The following is a 21,824-nucleotide window of genomic DNA, read 5'->3' as shown; positions in this document are numbered from 1 at the left end:
TAGCGGAGCTCCACAGTAGATGCCAATGACCTGGCTGCTGGGGTGACGAATTGAGCTTTTATAAAGCTTCACGCTGGCACATGTTCATGGAAATCCTACCTAAAGCCATGAAGAGATACAACAGTTTCTTTGCCTCCCCATTTTAAGCAGCGCAGAGATGAAAGTGGATTTTGTGAAAAGCTCAAAAGTGTCAAAATATCAGGCTTAAGCATGCCTGGGTTCCAGACTAACGTTTTTTACTATAGTAGCACTGGTGTTCTTTACTGATTATGTTATCCACAACGCATCTTAATACCAGGAAGTACATAAAGCTAAATTAATGAAACAACGGCTAAATGAATATTTATTTTCCTTCCACAGCCGTGCCTTTAAAAACGTAAACCACGGTTATTACTCTACAGGTTTGGCTTACACGTCTGTACATAAAGACATACCTTTAGATTTAGCGGCAGGCAATTTCAGAACTAATCACTGGATTATTTTCGAATTAAAGACGGCGGTTTGGGTCATATATAACCAAAGAAAGTTAACATTAGTAGGCAATACCTAATGTTTCATAACGTCCAGACATTACACTCAGGTATACCGTATTTCGACTGTATTTCTAAGCATCCTACAACGCTGTCACGGTAAAATCCCCCAAGACACAGTCTTGCCGAAAGGATAAGTTATAAAGAATCCAGTTGGCTTCATTCTTGATAAACGCCGAAAATACGTAATTCGTTGGGGTAAAAGATCGTCACTGGAAGTGAGGGGAGGCGCTGAAATCGTCGTCTAACAGGCAGGGCGGAGGCAGACATGTGCGTCTGTGTACAAACTGAGTGCATCCTCAATACGACAAGTTTATACTCGCGGGATCCAGTTCCCACATTAACCAGTCGTAGCGGTACCGGGTGGGCTGTTCAGAGCCTCTACCTCAGCGCACTTTGCTGGTCCAGCTGTTGATTCTGCCTGACTCATCACAGAAGGTAAATTATAATGAGGGGTCTGGCGCAGGCAATCCTCAGAGCGCCGGTTTACCCCTGTAAATGTCGTTATGTATACTTAGCTGCGTTGGTAAATTGCATGGCAAGTGTTTCAATTTTGGATTTGGATGAAACCACAGGAACAGGAATGTACAGGTATAAATCGCGTTCATTCATCCCGATTTAATTGCTACAGCGCAACGGTAACACTAACAGTACTTTTATTAGTGGTCTGTAGGCGAAAATAAAAGGAAAGAGTCATTCTAATTGGACTGCAGTAGTTACTGCCATAAGTTGTTTTATGTTTGTTAGAAATAAACGTCATTCACTTCTCGTCAGATGAGACAATTTTTGCTGACATTCCTTAACGTATTTTGCTTAATATATATGCCTTACGGTATGTTATTTTGATGATCGATGTACAACATACCAGTGATGTTACAGTAACGATCGAGGATCGATTTTGGTTGGTGTTTTAATTCAGCAATAATGCTGTATGGAAACGTAGTAAAACTATAATTTGAGCGCCAATGATTTTAAATCCGTATAGTTTCCGAAAAGTCATACAGATTATCCAGATTCCCCTGATCAATTAAGTTAACGCATTAGCTGATGAATGTAACTACATAAGTAATATACATGTATTTGATATATTAAATATTGCATTTGCGTTGAAAACTATATTACGATTCATTTCCTGGAAAGGAAGGCGGGAAACGCGGTCTGACGACTCAATACAAAACATTGAGGTTCCTGGACAGGAATGTCAAATATAATTTATATTTATATAATAGAAAATACGGACACGACACCCCGGTTTGCGAGCTTCTGCCCATGTTGCGCGGGTCTCCGGTTTCGGCCGGTTTGTCCTCCCAATTTTCGGCGAAGTTACATCATTAAAATCGCCCGTGACGTGCGCGTTTGCTCCCGTGTCCTCTACCCTATGATTGTGCCCCAGTCTTATAATATACTGAGATGGTTCTATTAAATCGCTTAACTAATTATATTATTTCTATGAGAAAATTAACTTTACGTATCGCCAGGCATCAGGTAACACACACACCATGTGGTAAATATAACCTGTGTTACAGAAACGATTTGTTTACCGTCTTATATAACAATTTTCTAATTATTATTACGCCAGTACATACACTATTCTTTGACTAAATATATATATATTCAGTAACTCCAGCTGTTACGAAGTAGAACAACTCAGGCAGCGGGGCTGGTTGCTTGACGCAAACGTTATTAACGTCACGAACTCGGACGGATTTGGCGTCAGGCCGTGGCATGATACAGGCAGAAATGGTGGACGATCCACTTGCGGCTCACCAGACAGGGGTTTGTTTAACAAAACTGAAAACACTAAGAACACAACAAAACCAAAAGGACCACGAGGGGTCAAAGGCAAAAGGGCAGAGAGAGAGAGAGAGAGAGATATGGTAATGACAAGCAGGAGTGAGACAGACAATTAACCAATTGGGGAAGGTGCAGGACAACGAGCAATCAGGGAAACACACAAGGGCAGGCAACAGGTGGAACTAATTAACTCAAAGGAACTAAACAGGGAAACTAAGAACTAACAAAGAAAACAGGTAAAACAGAATCTAACACTGGGGAATAACAGGCAGGTAGAAACACAAGCACGGGCGCAGAGAATTGAACCAAAATCCATATACAAATCAGAAGACACAGGAACTAGAAAACTGATACAATTGAAACACAAGGGAACAAAATTTACAAAACAGGAGGCAGGATTCAAACATAAGATAAATGGACTCACAGACAGCCACATGCTCAATGCATTGAGCCATGTGGCCAAACAGGGAATGGGGAAAACAAAGATTGACAATACGACCAATGCCTGCTGGCCAAACAGGGAAGGGACATAGAGTGGAACAACAGGAGCTGACCCTGACAATTAATTTAATTCAAGGTGTTCCAGGTGACTAAGTCTGAGCTCTAAAAACCTATTTTTTAAATAAATGAAAACTAGTCAGAATAAAAAACTTGAAGGAGTGAACACTGGAAACCTCTCGTATTTGAAATAATTAAAATTATTTTGCCCCACACATAATATTTGCTCAGCCAGATGTTTTGTGTTTGCGTGCTGGCTGGAGTTCAGCGTCCCAGAAGGAGCGAGTCACTCCGCAGCCTGCCGTCGAGTGGGTAGGCATCGATGGCATCTGCTGTTTCCACACTCCGCTGGCATCCAGGCCTTTCTGAAGTGTGAGCTTTGTGTGCTCAAATGAGAGGGAAAGAAAAAGCCAGAATTTAAGGTTTTTTTTTTTTTAATTGAACAAAGCAAAACATTGTTCGCTAAAGCTACTCAAACTGTGGGAGTATGTAGCTAAATGTTTGCGAGCCCCAGCCTAAGAAAGGAGGTAATTATAAGTCAACAATGAGCAATTATGGTAAATGCATTTTTAAATCTGGGGAACGAAGAAGTTTTTTCGTGATAAGCACGTCGGCGAGAACTCACTTTATTGGCGTGTTGTTTTTCCTGTCTCTGACGTAGCAGGTAGACATGAGGGGGGCCCAGGTAACCAAACCACCTGACAGTAAGCTATTGCTGGTTATCCCCGGTAACAGGTGTGCGGGTTAGATAGAATATGTCGGCATTTTTGTACTGGATGGCCTGAAGTGTCTACGGAGAGCCAGCTTCCTGGCACGAGATATCTCAAAGCAGGGCGTTTCATGCCATGCGGGAAGTAGCGATGTCTGCAGTGGAATTAGGAATGGCTAAATTGGGGTCTAACCTCCCCCACATCCACCTCCAAAAAAACAATGACAAAAAAGCACAATATCTTGCCGTTCATCAGCCTCCCTGAAGGCATTTGTTATGATCCCAGCTGCTGGAATTAGAGTGTCCTTTTCGCTGTGGTGATGAGACATCGTAACCATGGCAACTGTGGCCCTGGATCCCAGGCTGAGCATTCCCGCTGTCATGAGGCGCCTCTGTTGGGGGCTGACCTGTGAATGGGGGGGGGGGGGGCTGCGATCTGCTGATCTGAGAAACCACCCGTCGGCCTGCCAGCGAAAGTGGCCTGGTATTCAGGAGCTGCCCCCCCACTTTGCCTTTGAACTTAGGAGCGGGCCAAAATGAGCTTATATGATGCATGTGATTCTCTAGGTATGTGCTACAGGTACGAAATACGCGCCACTGACACTGAGGTAAAGACGATGGTCAGAGACTTATCAGAGTCTTAAAGGAATTTGGACCCGAAGCAGAAATAGTGGGAGTTGATGGTTAGTGAGAACACCTTTTTAAGGAGGGTCAGTGGGCTTGAACCATGAGCTGCAATCCTTCTTGGTGGACAGAAATCATCAGCATGGTCTTGTCACCCTCTGAGCCTTGTATAACAAGGTGGTTTACGGATGATGCAAGAACATTGGCTAATGAATCAGCTTTGTGGGTTAGGCTTAAAAAATTCTATTGTCCCTTTACTTAAAAAACCCATGATTTTTTTTTTAATTGACATCAAATTATTATTACATTATTAGTAAAATTGTGGTGCTAGGTAATTATAGAGGTATGATCGCAGGTTACCAAAACTAACGCTGAAGTAAACATTAAGATTTGAAAAATGAACAAGATTAAATAAAGAGAATGTATTTCCAGCTGGGTCAGTTGGACCAAAAAAGCCTGTTTTTGAGAGGTTCTGAAGCTTATTACTTTGTTAAATATGACACATAAATCCAGTGAAGCCTAGTTAATGGGAGTTAAACGGGATGGACAAGAAAGCGGCAAGTACAAGCTCTCCGGCCGGTTTGCGAGTGGCTGGTGTGCGAGCGGCTGGTGTGCGAGCGGCCGGTGTGCGAGCGGCTGGTGTGCAGGGCCGCCTTCCAGCCTGTAGTGTAAGCAGGTTGGATTGTGAGGTCTTGTCGGAAGTGTGTAAGACTGAAAGTTGCCTGTGTCGCGGGTACATGTCTAGGGTGAGGAAAGTCCCCTGAATAGTGATTGTTCAATATCTCACAGTAGAAGTGGACTGAATGGGAGAACTACCAGCGGCAAAGGTGTCCACTGGAGAACGTACAGCCGTCTTTGTTTTTTTGTTTCATGGGTCAGGGGAGAAGAGCAGCTCTGAGCTGAATCGGGTGTGGCGATTGTTAACCGGTCCCGATCAAAGCCGTGTGTCTTGGTGGGACCCAGCGGCGGGCGGAACCCGGGCCCCGTGGCCGTCTCAGACGGGATGTCCGCTGCCTTTTTGATGGTCTATTTGTGGCATGTGTTTGTGTTCTGTTGAGCCCAGTGCTTTGTGTTCCCGCTTTGTTCCTTGCTTTTCTTGTCCCCGCCGTTCCGTTCCGTTCCGTTTGTTTGGCCTACATGCGCCATTAAAGATTCATTCATCTCCCCATGTCTCTTTCACGTCCAAATAGCTTCGCCATTCTGCCTTTTCCTGTTCTCCCACGCTTATGGGATACCTGTGATGATTCCCCTTCCCTGCCCGAATTCAATGGAGACCATTGTTTCAAAACTTTCACCCCGAGTTTCCGACTGGGGGCTAGATTGTCCTTTAATGCCCTTGCCTCTGCTGCCTTTCTTGTTGCTATGGTTACGCTGACCAGCATCTTATGTGTCATGGAGTTCATAGTAGGATTACCCCCCCACCACCACCAGAAAAGTCGGGTGTCAGTGACAGCACTCAGACAGGAGATTGTGGGGGCTGATTAGGTAGAGAGGGGGTTAGGGGACAGGAGCGTACATGCTTTGATATTGCCTACATTGAGAGTCGTTACTTCACTTCTTCCTGTAGCAGCTTTTAAATGGAGGGGGCATCACCTTTTTGGCTTATGTTTCAGAAATTGGATGCAACGTTTTTCTACTGAAAGTCACATTTGTTTAGTGCTGATGGCCACCATTTATCTTTGTCTCTGCATCGAGGTCACATTTTTCTAACCTCCTCACAGTCATATGACTCTATCTGCACAAACTACCAGCCAAAAGTTTTTGCACACACTGAGATCTTCATTTGCATGTTACTCCCTTAACGTTTACTAAAAATACACTCAATATTCTTTGCTATCAAATAAATATACAGTATGTTTGCCATTTGAGTACCTTTATTAGCAAGAAAATCTCATATCTTTGATTCATTAGAGTAACCTCCTGTAGCAGTTATAACAGCAGGTAAAATTTGAAGCATTCTTGCAAGGGATATCAAATATTTCCCTGTTTCGTGGGATGAAACGGTTAACTAGTGCATTTAAAGGTAAGTTTCTTGGAAATCTAAGGAGCAGCGCCGTGATTTGTGTACCCCCAGCCTCGCGATGGAAACCACAATGGCCACTCATGCTGATCATGCGGGAACTTGTTGGTCTAGTGGTCATGGAGTCGTAGGACGTCCATCGTACCCAGGGCCACCCGTTTCGGAGGGAGCCCATGAGTGTGTGAGGATGGATAATGGTAGCTTTTGTCAGGGGTCCTGATTGTATTTACTGATTGTGTGAATTAGTCTAGAACAGGGATCTGTGAGGCAGGACAATTTTAGATTACAGCAACAGCTAAATGAATGAATCGGGCACTAACTGGTCTAACGAAGTCCCCTCCCCGTCAGACGTACGCAACAATGGACAGGAAGCTAGCCTCCTGGGGACAGATGCTGTTGCGACGGCGCGTCCTGAACTCGGCCCCAGAGGAGTCGCGCTTTGCCCGCTGCCTGTCCACGCTGGACCTGGTGGCGCTGGGCGTCGGCGCCACGCTGGGTGCAGGCGTCTACGTGCTGGCGGGCGAGGTGGCGCGGGAGAAGGCGGGCCCAGCCATCGTGCTGTGCTTCCTGATCGCGGCACTCTCCTCCGTGCTGGCGGGTCTCTGCTATGCCGAGTTCGGCGCCCGCGTGCCCCGCACCGGCTCTGCCTACCTCTACAGCTACGTGACCGTGGGTGAGATCTGGGCCTTCATCACTGGATGGAACCTCATCCTCTCTTATGTCATCGGTGAGTGTTGCCGGGGGGGACGGCATACCGCAGTGTCACGCGCACAGGCTTAGACGCGGATATCCAGTGGATGGAAGGTCATTTCTATATGGAATTAAAAGCTAGCTGCTTGTAAACTTAAGTGAAGTTTTTGCGTTAGCAAGAACTATCCTAGAGTCATTTGAATGTGACACTTTGGGAAACGGTATACAAATGACTGATTATTTGGCTTCAAAGCCCTTTCACTATGAAAAGACGATCGAGGAGTGTTCTCCAAATGCAACAGAGGCCCTGGCTAATTACCGGTGCGGAGACGCGGCTGTTTATAAGAGCCGTTCCACCGCAGAGGCGTCCACTGAAGTGCCTGCCTGGAATGGATGTTCTTTGGTCTGTTGCCATGGTAATTATGATGCTCTAATGTTCTGCTTTGTGCCTGCGCCTCAGGCACGGCTAGCGTGGCCCGAGCCTGGAGCTCCACCTTTGACAACCTGGTGGAGCAAAAGATCTCCGTGTTCTTCACGGCCTCTATGTCCATCAGTGTCCCGGGGAATGTGTTGGCCAAGTACCCGGACCTCTTCGCCTTCTTCCTGGTCCTGCTGCTCACTGGTGAGGACCCTGGCAGTGGATATTAGTGTAGCGGTAATTTCAGTTGGTCGTAGGTGTTGCGGTTGCCCAACACTGAGGTGACTGAGATACGTCGGCTAATTGAGGTGAAGTGACTTCTCCTCGTTCCATCCCTCAGGTCTGCTGGCATTTGGTGTGAGCGAGTCGGCCTTGGTGAACAAGGTGTTCACGGGGGTGAACCTGATCGTGCTCAGTTTTGTCATCATCTCCGGCTTCGTCAAGGGCGACACCCACAATTGGCAGCTCACGGTCGAGGACTTCAACAGGACCAACAGCAGCGAGTGGGTGTGATCTCTGCTGGGGGGGGGAATCAGGGCTATCGTTGGCATCGTTTGTTCATCTTAGTTGTCCCCTTCTGGTGATTTCACCAGCTGACTCTCTGTCTTCTCCCCTTGTTCTCTCACGCAGACCCATGCAGGAGACGTTTGGGGCTGGAGGCTTTGCTCCGTTTGGCTTCAGCGGGGTTCTGTCTGGTGCTGCTACCTGCTTCTACGCATTTGTCGGCTTTGACTGCATCGCAACTACCAGTGGGTTTCTCCCCGTCGTCGCTCCGACCCTTCATAACAAGCATATGAGATGGTGTCTACTTGCGAAATGCGCATAAGGGTATCACCTCTGTGTGAAATGTGATGTGCTTCAGTGGGATAGGCTACCGTGCTTGTGATCAGAAGATCACCGTCTCAAATCCCAGAGCATGTGATTCTCGGTGTCAAGCACGGACCTTCAGCCCCAGTCGCTTCAGGCGCTATCTGACCCTGCTTTCTCAGTTGTACGTCGTGGATTTAGTGTCTGCTAAATTAATCATTTAGCACCATCTTGACTGCCGCCTGCTTGAAGGTTCAGGATGTCGGGTGGTGAAGATGTAGGTGACCGTTTGAGTTCACCCTGGTATGAAGAGGTCCGTTATGTTCACCGGGCCCCTTGCTCCCCTCCCCCCCCCCACCCCCCCCAGGCGAGGAGGCGAAGAACCCCATGCGTTCCATCCCCATCGGCATCGTGGCCTCGCTGCTCATCTGCTTCGTGGCCTACTTCGGTGTTTCGGCGGCACTCACACTCATGATGCCGTACTACCAGCTCAACACGCAGAGCCCGCTGCCCGAAGCCTTCAGCTACGTCGGCTGGGCGCCCGCCCGCTACATCGTGGCCACCGGGTCGCTTTGTGCGCTCTCCACCAGGTGCCCCCCTCCCCCCACACTCTCTCGACCTTCTGTTGCACCTTATTAAGGCAGGAGGCTTTGCTTATGACTCGGAAGTTAAGCATCTCATTCATTTGCCAAACTATTCCAGTTGCTCCAAGGTGAAACTGGCCCAGTATTACTGTCTGGTGTCCATTCCTTGGTTCCGCAATGGTGACATTTGTTTCCCCCCCCCCCCCACTCCCCCCCCAGTCTGCTTGGATCTATGTTCCCCATGCCCCGGGTGATCTACGCTATGGCGGAGGACGGCCTCTTGTTTCGCTTCTTGTCTCGCATGAACAAGAAGACGAAGACTCCACTGCTGGCTACCCTGGTCTCTGGCTTTGTGGCAGGTAACCCTGAGACTCTTCTCTCTCTCTCCCTCTGTCTCTCTCTCTTTCTCTCTGAAATTCAGCTTCTTTGGCACAGAATCACTCAAAAATTACAATCTATGTTAAAAACTTGAACTGATAAATCTTTCAATCAAGCATTCTCAAAGATGGGTGTATATTCTGGCTATTCTGTGTGGTGCCCCCCCCCCCCCCAGGCTGTGACAGGCAGGTATATACTGGACATCACTGTCCCTCCCCAGCAGGGATAGTCAGTGTCTCTGGCAGAGACTTTAGAGTGAACCACTTTTTTTTGCTGGATGTAATAAAATATTTTCAGTTGTCCAGGACGGGGGGGTTTGTTAGCACATCATATCATGAAGTTCACGTCTGTGTCCATCTCTGCTTTCTCATGCCGATTGCAGAGCAGAACCTTGCTGTTTGCCCAGGTCTGTCTGTCATGTTGATTCTGGTCTGCCGGTGCTGGTGTCAGAACCCGGCTGAGCCAGTCTCTGCTCGGTGCCTCTTCCAGACTGGATATCTGTTTATTACCTTCTTCTAGTTTACTTTGTGTTTTACAGTATTAGGTATAACTTTAATTTAGGTTTAACTGCATGATTATTCATTTCCTATTATTGTTCCTAGTTGCTATGTTAATGTTCATGATCAGCTAGCTAAGGAGACCCCCCCCCCCCGGGCTGATGTGCTGGGTGTTTCAGGTTTTATACAGCGCTGAATCTTTCAGGGCACTGACCTCAGGTGGACACAGGACTGTGTGCCTCTCGGTCAGCCTAATTCCACCCTGCGTTTGTTGTTGGTTTTTCTTTGTGCATGCAGGATGTTTGGAATACTTTTGCACGCAGGGTTTCCTCCAGGTCTTTGTCCCCGGTTATGTGGAGTCACGCTGACGTATAGTGTCCCGTTTCACATTGGTCCCCATCTCTTACTTTTGTAATCCGGTCCACCAGCCACTCTCTGTCCTTTGCCTGTATCTGTTATTCCAGAAAGGTCTCTCACCGCCGTACTTCCCTAGGCTTGTGTAAACAGTGTGTTGAACCTCCACCTCTACCCACCCCAGCTCTGATGGCTTTCTTGTTTGACCTGGCTGCACTGGTGGATTTGATGTCCATCGGCACCCTGCTGGCTTATACGCTGGTGGCTGTTTGCGTGCTCATCCTGCGGTAAGTCAGGCCGGATGCCGCGTGTCCAAACACCTCATTTTTCAGCTTTCATCTTGAAGTTTACATTTATTCAATCATCTTATGCTTTTGTCCAAAAAATACAGTAGAAGGGTGGTTTGTAATTTATGTCCGCTCCTTGGGATTTGAACCTATGACCTTTGTATGGCTATCTCAGTGCTGTGTTTGTTGAGCTCCAGGAGCATAAATCATTTTTTTCTACCACAAGGAAGTAGTCCTGATTCGCAGCATCAGTATAAAGTGGAGCAAGTGGAGATGGGTAAGTAGATAGGTGATGGAATAAGACATTCTCTGTTTTGGACAGGTACCAACCCGGCAGCCTGGGTGCGCACAGGCCCAGCGAGAAGCCGGAGGTGCTGGTGGAAAGAGCCCCTATGACACCGGGAGACAGCAGCGATGAGTTGGAGACACTGCCGGTGAAGGAGAGATTCTCCCTAAGGCTGCTGTTAGAGCCGGAATCTGAGTCACCCACCAAGACCTCGGGCCTCATCGTTTACGTGGCCACAGCAGCCGTTTGTGAGTCAGACCCCAAACCCGGCAATCGAATGAGGCAATAGCCCCCCCCCCACCCCCACCCCCACCCCCTGAGACATGGTCAACAAACAATTTTCCCAGCTTCAATGGAGACTTATTGGCCACATAGCAACACTGTGTCTGTGGTGAAACACAGTAGCAGCAAATTAATGGGCATGTTATTAGATTATCATTAAAAAAATAGTAACATGATTATGTAAAGGAAATCAGGATGTTAGAGGCTTGTAGTTAAAGATCTGATAGGTAATTTTTTCTAGTGCAGAGGCTCAATCACGTGTGTGTGTGTGTGTGTGTGCGCGCGCCGTTGGCATGTTGCTATGGCAACCCCATCCGGCCACAAAACTGCATCATCTCATTAATGAGGGGGATGTAAGGGTGGGGGGTTTCTGACAGCTCTTGTTCGCCCCCTGCAGGTGTGTTCTTCACACTGCTGTGTGTAGTGCTGGCCCTGTGCAGCATGAGCAGCCAGCCTGCGTGGCTGAGTTTGTGTGGCATCCTGGCCCTGCTGTCTGCCTTCTGCTTGCTGGTCATCTGGAGGCAGCCACAGAGCAGGGAGGCTCTCACCTTTAAGGTATCCTCCCCTTCAGTATCCAAAGGGGTCACCTTTTCATTCCACCTCACCTGTAGGGTGCTTTCCTCTTCCATGTGTGTTTTCTTTACCATTTACTCCCCCCCCCCCCCCCAAATCAGGTGCCCCTGCTTCCTGTTTTGCCACTGGTCAGCATGTTTGTCAACATCTACCTGATGATGCAGCTGGACTGGGCCACCTGGTGTCGTTTTGCTGTGTGGATGATCATGGGTGAGTGGTTCCCTGTGGCCATTTTCGCAACTGCAGCGTCTTACATGTTGTATGATGTCTTATCACCCTGCATTAAGTTTGCTTGTGGAAGTTTTACTTACTCCAATATGTTTTGAGGGCAGAACAAAAAATGATTGGTTCAGAGAGATAACCAATAAGATTGTAGAAGAGGTGGGCCCATCTGATTGGTTGTCCCCACTTCCTCTACAATCTGATTGGTTAGCCTTAAGTCTGAAGGCTCCAGACTCCTTCCCGATAATGAGAACTTGCATTACCCGCAATCTATCCATACATTTTCCAAACGCTTATCCAGTAGAAGCCCATGGAAAGCTGGAGTCTTCCCAAGAAGCATATGGTACAAGGCAGTGTTACCCACAATGCTACCCAAATCATTCTATGCATTTATTTAACAGTAATTAACAAATGAAAGTAATCATCACTGTCTGGAGTGAAGTGTAATAAAATTACTGAGTGTGTTTCAAAACCTCATCCAGGGTTTGTCATATACTTCACCTATGGGATCTGGAACAGCTCAGAAGCTGTGAGGAACTCAACCAAGAGCCCTGAGGCCATCCTTAGAGGCAAGAGCCCCATCTACATGGCTGGGGATGAGAGCGAAGCAGAGGCGATGGCCCCATGACAGAGTCCCCTCCCACACGACCCCTCCCCTCAAACCACCTGTCCTCCCCACCCCAATGTCTCCCAGCATATATCCTGTCCTGTGATTGGACGACCCAGAGGTCAATGGGGTCAAACTGTGTCATCTCCCCACAGGATTGAGTGATGGGTGTGCACGACTGGGCTCGCCTCTGTCATTCTCTTTCTTTCTCTCTCTCCCTCTCAGACAAGCTGCAAGTGCAGGTCGTGTAGAAGTCTTAAGAAATCGGTGTCGTTGCCGTTGGTTACATAGTGCAGTTCCCTCACGCACAGTGTTACGTTAGAGGTCATCCATCCATTTTAACGTCCAACTTCCCAATGCCTCGTCCACATTGTCGGCTAAAAAGCGGAGCTAGTCCTCCCAACACCGTGCCACTGACCAGTGGTCTGGCCCAGTCCCCGACCCTCTCATCTGGCCAGTAGCTCAAGCTCGGCACCCCTGCATCCCGCTCCTGGACGGATAAAGCTGGACCTGGTACCATATCACTAGGGTGCTTGTGGATCTACTTGTGGCCAGCAGGAGTTTCAGAATCAGGGAGCTCCTGAGAGAGAGAGTGTCATGCCCCCCCATCACAGGGACAGGAACGTCGAAAAACTTGACAAGCATGAGCCAGCTCTTATTTCTCATTTTCTGAGAAATTGTTGCTTAAGAGTTTCTTTTTATTTTTGAATGTGTACAAATAGATTTTAAGAAACATCCTTATGAACATACATGAGATACTTTCATGTATATTTTGTAATATACATAAATATTTATGTATGTGCAACATTTGACAAGGGTCTACAGCTTTGTATGACTAATGAAACTGACAGTAATACCCCAGCTAACCTATAAAACCTATAACCTATAAAAGTGTCATTAAATATGAGCCCTTCTCAGTTATTGGTTGAATTTGTGGCCAAAGACAAGTTTACCTTTTTCATTCCTTTACATGCCATTTAAAAAAAAACTTGTGCACTTAATATCCAGTGTACGCAGTACATATCACCTTGAATGACCTACAGAGTGGAAGATCGTGGGTTTGATGGCACAGCACATTTTCCTTGTGAGTCTTTTGGTGTTCTAGTATTGAACTACAGTTGACTCGCTTTGTTGATGTAATAGCTGTTGTATAAAGTACTGTGTTTAATATGGAAGTGTTTTGTTAAATTCTGTATATTGTGGTTTTTTTGGAGCAGAATCTGTGACGTTAAAATTCTTTAAAGTTGAACTTACATAATGTTGCAGTGCATGAAGTAGTGTTTTAATTTTTTTTTTGAGTTATACACTTTTGGCCAATTGGCCAGAAAAATCATTGACACTCTTAAGAACTTTTGCCAGAGCTTTGCTTATATTTTGTTTATATCTGTTTCTTTATTTGCTTACTTAAAAAAACCCTTTGTAGTATTGGCTCCCATCGCTACTGTAGCATTGTCACTGCTGGGGCGGAGTTTGGTCTTAGGCCGCCCCCCAGCAGTGCTGGAATGTGCTCTTATCTGGCAGGTTCTGGAAAAAACCTCAGCCCAGAGTAGTAGGTCTTTGCTGGTGACTGGGTCAAAGGCAGATTTCTTTAGGAGGATGGGGATTTGCTTTGAACAGAAGCAGCCATTGTTTTCACAAGGCATGTTAGTGATCCCCTTGCTCTGTCATCGCCAAGGGCTCCATGAGGTGAAGTCTGAATGATTGTTTTTTTTTTTGCGGGGGGTGGGGGGGGGGGGGGAAGGGAGGAGACACTTGTGGTTGAACTGGGCGGAGCCCTCGCATAACTGTTCCCATACATAGATTTTACTGACCTCCGTAACTCTTAAAGGTGTAGCCAGCCCTGCTTTGTGCAAAACATCAATTTACTTAAAATGTACACATGCATGTGCTCGATGTAGAATTTTAAAATATATTTTACTCAAGCTTATTTTGTTATATGGAATACATTATGTTTGTGTACCCTGAAGCTAGATGTTAAAGGTGCATTTTGAGAGCATGGGGCTAAAGTACAAGCATCTGCAAATAACAGTGGCGCACTGCTTCCCAGTCCGGTCCTTGGGGACCCACAGCCGGTCCATGTTTTGCTTCCTCCCAGCTCCCTGCCAGACAGCCCTATCCCAGGCACTGCCTGTCTGTTCTCTGAGGACTGGATTGGGAAACACTGCAAAAGAGGATGTCTGGTGAATATAACATTACCGAAAACCATGACTTTCAGATGATAAAGGGTGTCATTTACACAAGTATTGCCTTCTGTCTTTCGGGATTTCTGCAGGATTCATGAAGTATTACTGCTTAGCTGCTGCACACAAAATGTATCAAATTGTGTCTGAATATTTACATTTCAAGTAATAACTTTAACACTTTTACACACATCATGCTTAGTTGTTTACTATTTTTGTATTCTGTATATATGAATGTCCTGTATTGATTGAGTTGTAAATTAAACAGTTTTCTGATAAAATTCCTTTCCTTTTCTAATAAAATTAATTCCAAAGGAACAATGTAATTTATTCTATTTGCAAATATCTACAAATGCTTATTTAGTGTTGGTGATGCCATTGTTAATATTTTGTTGATAACTGAGTTATAGGAATAACCAAGTAAAAACAATTTTATATGAATCATTAGGGTCAAAATGAATCAAATTGTGTGCGTGTCCAGAAAACACATGAGCCCTGAAGAACCGCACCTGAAACATGAAATGGCAAAAATCTGGATTGTTTGTTCATATTTATCTCTACGCATAGATTCTTGGATGGGGGGCTAAATCTTCATTAGGGGGGCCGATAGCAAACATATATAATATGAAAAGCTACTCATGACTTAAGCCAATAAATATACATTTATTTGGGGGGGGATAAAATAGCCCTAACGGCGCCCCCGGGATAGAGCATATCAGCACCCCAGGATCAATATCCGGTGGAACTGTTAATAATAAGACTACTATATCCAGTGTGCCCTAGGCGCTACTCACTTCCGGGGTTTGGGCCAGCTGATTTCCGGCGTTAATAGCTAAATATACTGCCGTCAGTCTAGAGCTGGCTCTGCTGCTTTTATCGAGCGAAGATAATCATCCCTTCGGATGGAAATGCCTCACGTAGCGGTTACCCGATAAAAAGATCGACGTTTTAGTGTTTAATATCGTTGTTTTTTTTGTCGGTTTTACATCGCCTGTGTTTTAAGTTAACGTTTAGAAGGGGAAGATTTATAGGTATTTGTGCATTTTGGGTCCTCTTCCCTGATGCACAATAGTGGTGTAAATTGCGAAGTCTTGCTCGCGAATTAACAGTCCCTGTTGTCGGTTTTCCTGCTCGTATAGCGCCCGGCCGTGCATCCCCATCACGCCGAGCGGTCGTACCTGACGGCTGGCGCTTTATCCACACGGTGCTGCTGTCCTCATATCTGGCCGACCAGGTCGCCCGCGATCTCGGTCAGTTATTTTGTGCTTGTGTGTGAAAGAACTCTCCCAATTTAAATAATATCACCTATTTAAATTATTCGTGTTGGACGTTAAATGTGCAGCCGTCAGAGTGGAGGTTTTTCGTAAGCGTCCGTCTATTAACGAACTGTTATTCTTAGTAGAAAACGACGAACTAAGCGAGCCGTCAGCGTCTCGTCGCCTCCGATGGGCGCACGTTTCGCTGCCCGTTAGGTACCATATGATGCTGTTTTGATGTGACGGCGTGGTCCATTTGTTAGTAGCCGTGCTGGTGTAAAGATCACGGTGAGGAAGACGAGGGCGAAACAGTGAGGGGGTCGCCCGTTTCCCTACCCCCGACGATCTAACGCCCCTGATAGAGAAGCATGACCCCGCAGAAGGACCCCGATACGGTGAGTCCTCGGATGTGTTCTGCACAGCTGGCGAATCGCCTGCTTTTAATTCATGTGCCTGTGTTTATACCATCGCCTCACTGTGTGTGTGTGTGTGTGTATGTGTGTCTGTTGGTCTTGCTCAACGGAGAGGAAATGCGACAGCAGAGGGGGATGGGTATGGTGATGGGGGGGGGGGGGGTTAAATGAAACGGCACTGAACTACACAAACGCACATGCAACCTGTTTCCTGGGTCGCCATCTGCCAGCTTCCTAATTTTCGGATTGCTCCAAATTTCGCAGACGTGCACAGGCGCGATTCCCTCTCTCGCTGTTCTAGTGCCCCCCAAATCTTATTATAGACCCCCAAGGCAATCTGTCTGCCCAAATAATTTGATCTCTGGGGGCACCAGCAAGAGGATGGGGACTTTGAGAGGAGGTGTCCCATTATTAATGTCTTGATGAAATTTTGCAAAGGCTCTTGAGTCAGATCACGGGTTTTTGGTTTATGTGTAAGAAGGGTGGGGGGATCTTTTTATCTGCCAGATTTAATGTTAGTGGCCATTGACTGGCTTGATGTTAGTCTTAATATAATTTAACGGTTGGAAGTCTGATAATGTTCAGCCTTAACACTTGTATTTACCCATAACCCTGTGAGTTTAAATCAGAAATCTTCCTTAAAGGCACTGTGTATTCAAGATAATTATTATTGTGTACAAGGGAGAAATAAGTTATGTCCAGCTAGGCTTTACTCGTTGTTGCTGGGGGCTATGGGCAGATTTTTGCATTCTGCTGGGGGGGGGGGGGGTTTGGCTTGCTGGCTGGGTGCATGGACTGATCATGGCTTCACGTGGCCAAGGAATGGCTGTGACACCAGGCCAACAGGGAAAGCCGTACGGGCAGCAGCGCGAGTCGTCTTCTAGATTTGAGGACAATGGCTCCATGTGTTGGAGAACATATTGGGGTTTGCACTGATGTCATGCATCCCACCATCCTAAGCCTCTCTGTCTACTGAAGTCGTGTACATCGGTGGCAGAGGGACCAGAGACAGCCCACTTTTCTGCAGGAAATGCTTTGTGTTTTTGCCGAGGGATTTCACTCCAGTATTTACATTATACACTTGGATGCCATTAATTAAGAAGACCCAGGGGTTTCTCCAATTGCATAAAACAAGGGGGGGAAAAAATAAAGCAGAATTTTTTTTTTTCTTTTGATGATCCTATGAAAGATTCTTGCTGAGAGTGGCACCTGTCCAAAGATCCACTATTAGAAAGTCATTTACCTCATGCTGTGATTTATGTGTGTCAGGGCCAAATCAGGTGTCAGATTTAGACAACCTCCAGAGGCAGATGGAGTGTATGCCAGAGGTCAGGGGTCAGTCCGGGCAGGTGAGCGTGTGGAGAAGAGGTCAGGCTTGTTTTTTTTTTTGTCATCCTCAGTACTGGCTGCCTCGACACTGCTTATCTTGCCCCAGCAGGGGATGCATAAACTGTTCAGTTTATGGCTGCTCGCCTGGGGAGGGACAGTCTACTCTGTCTACATGCTTAGCAGTTTTTTTTTTTTTTTTCCTTTTTTGCCCCTGAGAGCCAGACTGCAGGGGCTATCGCAGGGCGTGTCTTGGAAACGGAAGTCCTAGCTTAATATGTGTTGACTTGGGGGGGGGGGGTATATATCTATGTCATTGTTCATATGATTGAGGGCTGTTTCAGATGTAGTTAAGCTACACCAACTACCTAGATGATTAGGAACCGAAATGATCTAAAAGGCTCCAGTGTGTGGCACAAAGGAGCGGAGCGTGTGCCTGCTGAGGACACGCCCAGGTCATTCATAATTAATGAGCATGGCCAGGGCCCCCTGGGAGGTGAGGGTGCAGTCCTGGGTGCCTGGGGCCACGTGCCATTCAGGCTGAGGAATTGCATTGCCGATTGATGGGTCATTTAGTTTCATTACTGCATTTCAAGATGTGCATGTTTTCATTCGAGTTCGGCTCTCCAGCACCCGACGGAGAGGGCCATTTCCCTAACTGCAGTAATTTGGCCCCCATCTCTGCTAAAGCTCGCAGCTGCAGAAGGGCTATGAGAAGCTGCCCGTGCTGCGCCCCTCGCAGGAGCGGATGCCTCTGATAGGCTGTGGCGCCATTTACTTGCAAATCTAAAGCCACGGTCATTTCTAGGTGAACCTTCGGCTGATTCTGGTCAGCGGGAAGACGAAAGACTTCACGTTCTCCCCTGATGATTCGGCGAGTGACATTGCAAAGCACGTCTTCAACAACTGGCCCCTGGGTGAGTCTGCTGCGGGGGGGGGGGGGTTTCCATCAAAAACATTATCAGCAACTAGTTATCTTGCTAATTAACCACAGCAACTCTACTCTTCACAAGTAAGTAGCCTACTGATTATCTTGTTTGATAATTCATGAAAGCAGCGGATTTCAGGAATCACCCGTCTCATCTGTAGAGCACTAATACAGGATTCGCTGCTGCTTAAACAGCCAGGGCACCATCCTCACTGCCAGCTTTGGCTTTAGTCGTAGTGTATTTTGTCGCTGATGTTTTGCTGTTTTAAGCTTCACTAGCTGAATTTTCGGGGTTAACACTCATTATCTTGATGCTGCTGGTCTCAATAATGTTAAATAATGTTAATCCCCTTATTAGCCACAGTTAATGACTCTATCAAGACATCCGCTGTGTTGTTCTTCTGGCTAAATTGGCCTCTACTGCCCTCTACAGGCTGGGAGGAAGAACAGGTGAGCAGCCCCAGCATCCTGCGGCTCATCTACCAGGGCCGGTTTCTTCATGGCAACGTGACTCTTGGAGGTGGGCAGTCTGACACACACGCCGACGCAAGGGTGCAGTTACTTTGAAAAATCTAGAATCCAAATCAATTCCTGATGCCACGGTGATGCTTTCATAGGAGTTTCAGTTCAGACCTTGAGCTTATCGACACGTCAGACATACAGCACGTTATGCTCCTCTCTATCTGTTTGTGCTCCCCGTAGCCTTAAAACTTCCCACTGGAAGGACCACCGTGATGCACCTTGTTGCCAGAGAGACCTTGCCAGAGCCGAACTCTCACGGTGAGCTTTAGGGTGGAATTTGGCAATGCGGTTAATGGTTACTGCTCTTTATGTATTTTTTTCACCTTTTTTTTTTTATCTTTATTTTCAGGACAGAGAAACCGGGATAAGAACACAGAGAGCAGTTGCTGCCTGCTATTATAAACTCCTTTGCTGCATCCTCTTTCTCCCCCCCCCCCCCCCCCCCCCCCCCCCCCCCCCCAGTTTCCCATGGCATGCCTGCTCTGGCATCGTCCCTGGTGGACTCTCCCTTCAAATCAATAAGTACTCATTTCAGCCAATAGTGATAATTAACCGAAGCCACGGATGCTGGACGGTCAGACTGTGGTGCCTCGCAGGGCTGGATACGTGGGTTTGCACCCACCTGCTCCCTTACTTCCCTGAGCTGTATATTTCCCAAAATAAGCCTTTCATCTCTAACGTGAGGATTGTGTAGTATACAGCATTTTGGGAGTTAACGCCTTAACACTCAGGCTACCCCTGAACAGCATACGGGGAGTGCTGTTGTGCCCGGTTACTGCTGGGGGTGGGGGGGGGGGGACCCAGCTGTATGTGTGTGCTTAATGCCGTCCATGCAGACAAATGCCACGTTGATGTCATAATTAAGCACAGATAGTTTTTCATTGGCTGCAGAAGCTGGGCGTGACAGTAGAGCTTATGGTGTCTCACGGGCTTTGTGACCCTGGATGGGCATGGGGTGGGGGTCTTGGGGGGGTGCCAGGACTCTGTGACCATTATAGGCAGACAAGTTATTCAAACTAAAACAACCCCCTGCCCTCCATGCTGAAATAGGTAGGATCTGAGAAATCGGGGGGTTGCTGTTTCTACAGTAGGAACTAATCAGTTTGGGGGTGGGTAATAGCCTGGTCTCCAATGGAGAGATAAGCTAGCCTTTCACCTCCTGTATGGATAGATGTAGTCATTTTGCTTGCTGATGAAATTCTGAAGTTTTATTACTGTTTTTGTTTATGATATGTTTTAAAAAAAAAAAGTGTTGTATTAAATTGGTCTCTTTCTGTTCCCTGGGTGTGCTTGTGCTTGGGGGCTGGGGGAGGGGGTACATTCCGTGTGGTTTTTGGGAAATGGAGTCTTCTAAGATGTAATCTGAGCACTCGCATCTGCCAGCATCATAACTGACCTTGTGCTGTAAATATTAAACGAGGAGAATTCACTTGTGCTCATAAGTGGTACTGGAGTGTTGTCTCTTTTTCTTCCCCGGTGTGTGGATGTCATGATTTAAGTAAAAGTGAATCTCCCTCTGGAGCCAAATAAAGGATTGATATAGAGCTTTGGTCGGCCCTGGCTTGTTCCCCAGCCAGTCTAACTATAGATCTGTCAGGATCACATGTTGCACGTCAGGTATGAGCTCTGCTTTGGAAGCCTCAAAATATCCAGAATCCATGGAAACTGTCGCTGTCTGGTTTTATTTTGTAGTTCTCATACTGCTCATCACCTCTAGGTGGCAGCAATGTACTGTACTATAAAGTTTGGAGGTTAAACACACTGGTAGTAAAGATAAAGTGTCTTGCTAGTGTGAAGCTGATGGATCGAGGTGTAGAATCTGTAAGATTGGAAGAAGATCACTGCATGTCACTGCAGATAAGCCTGAGTGAGACCTCCATCACAGAATACTGATTTTTCTCCCACATTCTGCTCATTTTGGCATTTCCCTTGAATCATGAGTTAATTAACCTTTCAGCCCCCCCCCCCAGGCTTAATTTGGTCTCTGTCACTATTGTTGGTACCAGATCCTGCAATGATTTTTATATTCCGTTTCAGTCATCCCTGTGGTTCTGGTTTCAGGGTGCTGTCGAATATTGATCCGACAGCTGTAACCCACAAGGGTTTAGGATCAATGCCCTGAAAACTGAATCACCCTCCCCCCCCCCCCTTTTTTTTTTTAGCTGGGGGGGGGGGGGGCATAGTTTTGTGCCATTCGTAGTTCTCTCATTGCCCCCTCCTCCAATAAGGACATGATAACCACAGCTACTGAAAAATGGAGTATGAGGTGGAGTTTAGTGTCCCCCTCCCCCGGGGAGCATCTCCCCTCCTTTGAGGAGGTGCCTGGCTGCAGGCCGCTCCAGCTTTCCAGTTGACGTTGGCAGAGGGTTTTCGGGAAGGCAGCGGGGATACTCCGTCTCACTGCCGCACAGATCTCGCATTCGGGTTATGTTTCTGAAATGCAGCTGCTTGTCATGGCCTGTGTCTGTCTGTTGGTGTGTGTTTTAGGTAGGCGGGGGGAGGGGGGGATGTAGAGAATCCATGGAAGCTTCTGTCGCAGAGGCAATATCCGCCTGCTCTTATACTCCACTAACAACCACATCCATAAATCATATTTTACTTGGTATTTGCTAGTAATGTAATAGCATTCTGAGGAATATACAGAGGAATATACAATATGTGAACATATAAATCGTATTAGAGAAATATCTTCTTGTACTGGGTGTACCCCAGCCTTGTGCCCTGTACTACCTGGGATAGACCCCAACATGGATGGATGGAATTTTCTTGATGTAAAAAGCACTGAAGCCGTTATCTCATTCCTGTTTTACCTAGCCCTTCTTGAAAAACTATTAAATGTACTTACTTATAATGGAAGCCTTAATCTGATGCCTATGGCCTGCCATGAGTGTCTGTGTTTTTTTTTTCTTTTCTTATATATATTTTTTAAAACCCTCCCTAAGAGGGCTGTCTAAATCTGCGTTCCTTGTTCATAATAAAACAAGCTGTGAACTTGCAAATTGCCTGCTATGCATTGTGAAGCAATTTGCCACTGATAAT

At 46.7% G+C, this 21,824-nt stretch overlaps 2 protein-coding genes across 2 annotated transcripts; both read left to right on the top strand.

Moving 5' to 3' along the window:
* The first annotated feature begins 749 nt into the window (after positions 1-749).
* slc7a3b (solute carrier family 7 member 3b) lies at positions 750-13,874 on the top strand. Its single transcript, XM_072717611.1, has 12 exons — positions 750-968; positions 6,524-6,902; positions 7,326-7,487; positions 7,624-7,786; positions 7,914-8,032; positions 8,458-8,680; positions 8,894-9,033; positions 10,088-10,190; positions 10,513-10,724; positions 11,156-11,313; positions 11,433-11,541; positions 12,036-13,874. The coding sequence occupies exons 2-12, from the start codon at positions 6,536-6,538 to the stop codon at positions 12,179-12,181; spliced, it is 1,902 nt and encodes a 633-aa protein (XP_072573712.1). The 5' UTR covers positions 750-968; positions 6,524-6,535; the 3' UTR covers positions 12,182-13,874.
* A 1,269-nt stretch (positions 13,875-15,143) lies between these two features.
* On the top strand, positions 15,144-20,233 carry ubl3b (ubiquitin-like 3b). Its single transcript, XM_023797657.2, has 5 exons — positions 15,144-15,991; positions 18,144-18,252; positions 18,697-18,783; positions 18,966-19,043; positions 19,135-20,233. Exons 1-5 carry the CDS (start codon positions 15,965-15,967, stop codon positions 19,185-19,187), a joined length of 354 nt encoding a protein of 117 aa, XP_023653425.1. The 5' UTR covers positions 15,144-15,964; the 3' UTR covers positions 19,188-20,233.
* Positions 20,234-21,824: the final 1,591 nt, after the last annotated feature.

The sequence above is a fragment of the Paramormyrops kingsleyae genome, chromosome 10 (genome assembly GCF_048594095.1).
Source record: "Paramormyrops kingsleyae isolate MSU_618 chromosome 10, PKINGS_0.4, whole genome shotgun sequence".
NCBI lineage: Eukaryota > Metazoa > Chordata > Actinopteri > Osteoglossiformes > Mormyridae > Paramormyrops > Paramormyrops kingsleyae.
This window is presented reverse-complemented; position numbering and strand designations above follow the sequence as displayed.